This window comes from Neophocaena asiaeorientalis, unplaced genomic scaffold, assembly GCF_003031525.2.
Source record: "Neophocaena asiaeorientalis asiaeorientalis breed wild unplaced genomic scaffold, Neophocaena_asiaeorientalis_V1.1 scaffold476, whole genome shotgun sequence".
NCBI classification, from domain to species: domain Eukaryota; kingdom Metazoa; phylum Chordata; class Mammalia; order Artiodactyla; family Phocoenidae; genus Neophocaena; species Neophocaena asiaeorientalis.
In genome coordinates, this window is record NW_020172178.1 from 680,831 (window position 1) to 688,411 (window position 7,581).

Sequence of the window (7,581 nt, forward strand, 5' to 3'; positions counted from 1 at the left end):
TGTAGTTGCCCTTCTTGGAAGCGATGTGCAGCGGGAGTATGCCATCCTTGTTGGCCTTGTTGGCGTCGGCACCCTGCGACAGCAGGAACTCCACCACCTTCTCGTGCTCGTTCTTGCAGGCCTCGTAGAGGGCAGATGCGTGGTCGCTGGCTTGTGTGTTGATCTCAGCACCTGGCAAAGGAGAGGCGGATGGGTGAGTGATCAGGGCGGTCACTGTCCTTGATGTAACGCCCACCTCGGGCTGGCTGCTGCTGCCCTAACCACTGTGATACATTGGATCACCCAGAGGACCTCCAGCTCCTTTCTGCTACATTGAGACCCGCTGTCTGCCATCCTGAGCTGCAACAACGATGCCGGGATTTACTGAGCGCTTGCTCTGTGCCAGACGCTGTGCCTTACCTATGCTATCTCTTTGAGTCCACAACATATTGTAACCCCATGCAATCAGTAACAACTCGATCTCCATGTCACAGACAAGGACGATGAAGCACAGAGAACCTCTGCAACTGGCCCCAGAACCCCCAGCCCGTAAGGGAAGAGCCAAAACTTGAACCCTGATGATCCGATGGCAGAAGCCTTGACAGATGGTCAGATGGCAGAGACCATGCTCTCAACACTCATTCCACCTAAAAGGATCCAGATCCTGCCCTGAGGAAGGTCCTCACAGCTCTAGGAGGGCACAGAGCCTCCTCGTAAAGAAAACCCTAATAATTTTATTCATTGGGATTTGCTCTTCCCTGCCTTCCATTTCAAGGAATAAGAGAGGAATTACTTCTTGTCTCCTCTGAAGGAAACACTACACCGTGCTGCAGGAGGGAGGAGTCCAGCCTGGTGACAGTCTCCAGTGAGCCCAGTCCCCTACGCCTTCTCAGTCCCCTGGTGGTGATGGAGAGAATGCAGGGGTTTCTCTGCAAAGAGCGGTGCAGCCTGTTCCCAGTCCCTCCCTATTCCGGAAGGAAATAGAACTGAGACGGCAGTGAAATGTAAGTAAGGGCTGAAATCAAGAGCATCTGTTAACCACAGATCCCCTCTCTCTGGGCATCCAGCTTATCACAAGCTTTCTTGTAATTTAAAATTTTTGATGACTGATTTCTGGTCTAGCGGAAAGAGCACAGGCTTTCATGCCAGACAAGAACCAGTTGAAGTTTCTGTTTCATGCTTTACAAGCTCTGTGGCCTTGGGCAGCCTTTAGGAGCCTCAGTTTTCTCATCTGTTGACCAGGAATAATAGTACCTACTCAACTGCAAGGAGTAAATAAGGCAACGTAAGCAAATATCCGCTATAGACTGAAACACTCATGTCCCCTGAAAACTCTTACGAAACGTAATCCCTGGTGTGATGCTATTAGAAGGCAGAGCCTTTGGGGGGTGATTAGGTTATGAGGGTGGAGCCCTCATGAATGGGATTAGTGCCGTAATAAAAGAGACCACAGAGAACTCCCTCACCCCTCCACCATGTGAGGACACAGAGAAAAGATGGCTGCCTAGGAAGTTGGGACAGGCTCTCATGGGACACTGAATCCACCTTGATCTTGGACTTCCCAGACTCCAAAACTGTGAGAAATAAACCTTGGTTGTCCGTAAGCCACCCAGTCTGTGGTATTCTGTGAACTAAGACAACCTCCCCACCAGGTGGCTGGCACAGAGGGGCTGCTCAGCAAATGCGAGTTCTCCAGGATGGAGGGGCCGGGGCGCTGAGGCTGGTTCTGCCTCCACCCCGAGGGAGACTTAGCCAGCGGCTCTGACACTGCCAAGCTCTCAGAGTCAGGCTCCCTGGAAGCCTGGACCCCGCCGGCCTCCGGCAAAGCTGCCTGCTCACACAAGAAAAATATTTGCATTTGCAAATGGACTCAGCCCACAACGGGAACAGACCCTGACTCAGGGCTTCAGCGGGAGAGCTGGGCAGATGTTTAGCGTTAGCCAGTTCCCCTTGCCTGTCCGCTGAGCACCCTGCCCTTTGCCCAGCCTCCTTTCCTGGCTCCCAGGACCCTCCCTGTGCCCGTTTGTCCTCAGGCTGGTCAGCCCAGATATGTCCCCGGCGGCAAGGAACTGCCCTGGGTCTGTTTTCCCAACTGCTCGGGTGCGTGCTGCGTAGGTGGTTGCTTATCCAGGCCAAGCCCCAGGATGGAAATTCTCGAGGCCTGGGGCGGGGTGGCGGGGTGTGAAGCGCATGCAGTTTGGAGTCAGATGGACGCAGTCGGAGTCCAGGCTCTGACTGTGACCAATCATTTAACCTCTGCGAGCCTCGGTCTCCTCATCTACAAAACGGCGTGAGGACACTCCCTACCTCTTAGGGCTGTGGAGGGAACCCCACTGGCTTCTTGTGCTCATGCTTTAGTGCAGTGCCCGGCACACAGTGGGTCCTCAACAAATGATTCCAGCTCAGCCCCAGCGTCTGGCTTACCTCTGGGTTCTCTGTTGCTCAAGTGGAAGGGTCACTTCCCATGGAGAGAGAAAGGAAATCAAAAGTGTTCTTGGGGTAGGTCAGAATATAATACTCTTTAACCAAAAGAATGTCTGCCAAAGTCTTGGAGTCTTCTGTTACTGGGACGTGATATTTCAGGCAATATTATTTTATTTTGTCCCATTAAGTGAACAAAGATTTTTCAGAGGCAAGGAGTGCAGAGACCAGGGTTCAAATCCCAGTTCTAATTTTCCGTGAGACCTTGGACAAATCATTTCCCTATTCTGGTCCTTGGTTTCATCACCTATAAAGTGAGGAGGTGACCTAAATGTTGTCTGAAGTTCCTTCTGGCCATGATAGAAGAGAAGTGGTTAGGGTGTCGGGAGACTAAGATTCTGGCTAGTTCTATCACTAATTTGCTATGTGATTATAGATAGATAAGTCCCTTCCTCTTTCTGGGCCTCAGATTCTTCATTTGTAAAATGAGGTTGTTGGGCTAGGTTAGAGATGGCTAATATACAGCACGTGTGCCACCCCACTCCAGGTTTGTGCCTAATTGCAGGGATCACTTGTGGAGCTCAACATTTCCGTCTGAGCCTAGACACAGCCTCAGAATCCTTCTCAACACAGTACTCCCGGAAGATAGCATCACTCAGTCAGAGTATATCCATAGAGGACCCCTAAACTTGCCTTTCCCTTAGAGTTTGTCTCTGAGGTCCTTCCCAGCTGTGCCCCTTGGGAACTCCATGACCCAGGGACCCTAGCACTCACCGTGTTTGGTCAGGAACCTCAGTGCCTCCAGCTGCCCACTCTGGGCGGCCACGAACAAGGGGGTGATGCCATAGGCATTCTTGGCTTCCACCTTAGCACCTCTGCTCACCAGGATCTCCATGACCTCCAGGTCATTGCGAGCAACAGACTCGTGCAGAGCCGTCCAGCCTCGGTTACAGCGGTGGTTCGTGTCTGCGTTGTACTGCACCAGAATCCTCACCGCCTCCACGTTCTTGCGCTCACAGGCTGTGCCCAGGGAGAAGCAAGATGGTCAGCAGGGCCCCGGCAGGAGCTGGCCAGCCAAGACTTCATTCATTCGTTTGTCCATCTACCCATTCACTCATCAGCCATAAGTGGATTCACTCAACAAATATCTACTGGATCTGCACTAAGTTTCAGTCTCTGCATAAACCACTAAAAGTAATGGTAATACAAATCAGAATTAATATTTGCTGATATGTATCTGACACTGGTTATGTGCCAGGCACTCTATTCTAAGCACTTCTCACAATTAACTAATTTAGTTCTCCCAACCACCCTTAAAGGATGTAGTGTTTTTCCCTTTCACAGATGAGAGAAGTGAGGCACAGAGAAGTTAAGTGACTTGCCCAAGGTCACACAGATAGTAAGTGGCAGAACTGGGATTCAAATCCAGGTAGTCCGTTCTGGAGTCTCTGTCCCCTGGAAGGTTCCGGAATGCCCCTACCTCATCTCCCTTTCCAGTGTTACCTGCTTCGGTCCTCCACGAGCCAGAAGGGGAGGAGGAGGGCAGTGCCATCATCCTGATCAAAACACTTCCTCAAAAGCTACTCACTTAATTTGGGCTAAAATCTATCTTCTGAGTCTGCTCAAACGTCCCGTATAAGCCTCACCTTGCAGTAGGCCCTAAATGCAGCCTTAGCACTGGCAGAGCTATTACCAGGGAGGCTGGGCACTTGTCCAAATTAACCATCCCTAGAAGCTTCTCTGAGTCAGTCAGAGGAGGGTGGTGAGAAGGAAGGGGGGCTGCCTGTGTAGTGTTTCAAACAGGACCCCAGGCTTGGTTTCCTCACCTGTAAAGCACAGATAATGGAACCTTCCCGAGAAGATGCCGTGGGAGGGTGGAGTGAGGTAGCACACAAAGGCTCTAGGGTGGAGCTTGGCACATAGTGGAGCTCACGCGGGACCAGGGCCCAGGCTTCAGCTGTGAGTCACCCAGCATATTGGGCGCTCTCTCTGGGTCAGCTGAGGCTCCAGGTGATGGCTCCAGTGCCCGGGGGACATGAGTTCTAGGGAAGACACTTCCACCACAGGTCTGCAGTGGACCTGGTTCCTGCTGCCTATGGAATGTTCCAGGTGCTGGATACCAGACACAGGGAAAGTTGGAGATTTCTGTAGTTTTTCAACGTGTAAAGGTCCTATCATTTTTGCAAGCCCCAAAGCTGATTGCTTAAGCGTATAGGCATGAACTGAACACTTGATCGTGGAGTAGTTCAGAGTGCGGTGCTGGCATCCAGCTCGCGGAGTTTAGATCCCAGATCTGCCCTTGCTGGCTGTGTGATCCTGGCTGCCTCATGTCAGTTCTCTGTGCCTTAGGGCTTCATCTGTAAAATGGGATACTAGCATCGCCTACCTCGTACGTGAATGGATATGAGGGTTAGAAAAAAGAACAGAGCCTGGTACTTAGTAAGCACTCAGTAAATACCAACCGTCATGAGTATTCGGATTTTGACCCTGGGTACTGCCAGGGCAAGCAGTGAATGTCCTTGGATGATGTATTGGGTAAGCCAGGAGTGTTTCCTTTTCTCGAACATCCTGGAGGTACAAATTCCCTCTCACGCCTCTTTGCTTTTGCCTATGCTGTTCCCCTGGCTTGTCCAGCTGGTAAATCCCTCCCATTCAGGCTCAGCTCTGGGACCCCCTCCTGCGGATGCCCTCTTCCACATCAGGGCCCCTCCCCAATGTTCCCAGGTGCCTTGTGCCAAGCTCTTCAATGCCAGTAGCTAACTATTACATCATCTGCGAATCGACGCCCACCAGATGGGGAGAGCACATGGACACGGACCGTATCTTTTCATCTCAGGGCTCTCAGCCTGCCTGGCCCGTGGGAGGACTTGGGAAATGTTGACTGAATATGTACATGAATGGATGGTTCAACTATGTAAGTTACACATCTAAACGAGGCTGTACCATCAAAGTAGACCCCCTTGGGGAGTTGTACAATTTGCAAGCAATCCTCCCCATTGCCCACCTAGTTTCTGGACCCTCCCTCGGGGAAGCCCATCCCAGTGGGCTCACCTTTGTAGAGTGGTGTCTCTCGGGCCTTGTTGGAGATGTCGGGCTCAGCCCCAGCCTGGAGCAGGGATTGGAGGCAGTCCAGGTGTCCCCTGCATGTCGCCAGGTAAAGGGCCGTTTCCTCCTGCAGAGTGCGCTGGTCAATGATTGCCGGGTATGCTGGGGAGGATAGAACAGGAAATTCAAAAGGAGGAAGATACCTACCTCCCCCTCCAACACAGGGGTGGTCCCAATTTCCTCCCAGTTCCAGGGACGGATGGGAGCGGCGTCCACCTGAATTTACCATCCACACTGCCACACTGCCCTGGCCTTGGATTCAGTCACTTTCACAGGGCTGTTTCAGCTTCCCAGTCATATTAATCCAGCTCAGATGCCACCTCCTCTGGGAAGCCTCCCCTGGTTGAACCCCCTCCTTCTCCGAATGACCCTGTCTTTCCCTTACACTCCCACCAGCCACTGCCAGAAGTCTGTCTCATGTAGTCGCTCCTGCCCTGGAGTGTGGTGGGCTGCCTGGGGTCCGTGCTTCTTGAGAGCAGAGGTAACTCCTGCCTGCAGGTGTTACCCATCCACATCTGGCCTGGGGGAGAGCCGAGGCTCAGAGAGGAGACATGATTTGCCCAGAGTGTCACAGCTGCTGGAGACGGCCTTGGCAGGGCACAGGCACAGCTGCGGTGTTTTCCACACCAAATCAGCCCCTGGAACATTCTCGAACAAACTGGCAGTGGCTCTCCCACAAGTCAGCCTTCCGTCATTCCTTTTCTAGGAATTAGGCCCTCCTGTCCTGGGAGGCCTGGAGAGGTGGCGGGATGGGCGGGGCAGCGCTGGCGGGATGGCTTGCTTCCCCAAGCACTTCCTTGCTTCCAACTTGATGACTTTAACTCTGCAAGCGGGGTGGTAACTTTGCCTTGTCCCTTTCACTATGGTTGTGGTGAGGCAAAGCTCCGCAAGGAAAGTGCCCTTGTCCGTGCGTCCGTCCCTACCCGTGGCTGCGCACAGAGCCCAGCGCCTCACCTTGATGCAGCGCCTTCAGGCAGCTCAGCTGGCCGTAGTAGGCCGCCTCGTGCAGCGGCAGCCAGCCCTCCTTGTTGGGCTCTGCGAGGTTCTTCCCCGCCTTGATCATCGCCTTCAAGGCCTCTTCATCGCCTTCCTTGATGGCCTTTAGCACAGGGTCCACGGGCCTGTGAGAGCAAGGGGCAGGTCATTCCTCCGGACTGGGGCAGGCAGAGGCAGGGCCAGGTGGACTTTCTCCCAGAAGGAAAGCAGGGCCTGCTGGTGACCAGGAGTGGGGCTGGCTGTGGGATCGCACAGTCCTGCTTGGCCCTGCTGCTCTGGGACAGGTGCTCAGCCCCTGCAGCCGTGTCCTCTCAATAAGGAGAATAATTTTTCCTAACCCACATGGGCGTGCCCTGGGAACTCGGCCCTGACCTCGGCCCTGACCTTGGCCTCTCTGACTCTTAGCCCCGTCACGGCTTCCTCAGCCTGCCTGTGACCGGGTCAGCCTCTCCCTGCCTCCGGTCCTAAGCCCTCAGCTAACCACTGGCTTTAACATGTCTTTGATTGTTTGCCCACTGTCTGTCTCCCCCACTGGACTCTGAGCTCCAAGACCACAGGGCCCGTGTCTTTCTTTTATCCCTTATGATTTGGTTCCCACGGCCCAGCTCAGTGGCTGGTCCATAATAGGTACTTAATAAATACTTGCGGCTTGAAAGAAAGAGAGAGAGAGAAAATATGAAAGGAAGGGAGGGAGAGAGGAAGGATTCAGAATTTAAGAACCCTGACAATTATTTCACTCCTTCATCCCTTCCATTTCCAAAAAGACAGCCTCTTCCCTGTTAGAGGTTTGCTTGTGTCTTTGGGGATTGTATTTATATCTCTTTCAACACAGTCTTTGCAATGGCCTCCTCTGAGCGTTTGGAGGACGCACTGGCCTAAGAAGATAAAGGTGAGGGCTCTGGATCGGGCTTTGCCAGTGCTCCGCCCCGCTGTGAGCATCCCTGGGCCTGGAGTATTCCCATGCCTTTATCTCCAAGTTGAGCACCACATTGGGAAACTCCACTAGAAACGTGGCCGGCTCATTCACTTCCACAGATGGAAACCAAGGGTCCCTTTTTTTTTTTTTTTTTTTTTTTTTTG

General features: G+C 52.9%; 1 protein-coding gene across 1 annotated transcript in view; it reads right to left on the bottom strand.

Annotated features, from left to right (window-relative positions):
• The window catches only part of ASB2 (ankyrin repeat and SOCS box containing 2), a 30,904-nt gene that overhangs the window by 12,310 nt on the left and 11,013 nt on the right, over nt 1-7,581 (bottom strand). Inside the window, exons 3-6 of the mRNA XM_024757866.1 lie at nt 6,460-6,626; nt 5,452-5,607; nt 3,175-3,420; nt 1-171 (exon numbers count right to left, since the gene is read on the bottom strand). Coding sequence (XP_024613634.1) covers nt 1-171; nt 3,175-3,420; nt 5,452-5,607; nt 6,460-6,626 — 740 coding nt within the window. The remainder of the gene's footprint in view (nt 172-3,174; nt 3,421-5,451; nt 5,608-6,459; nt 6,627-7,581) is intronic.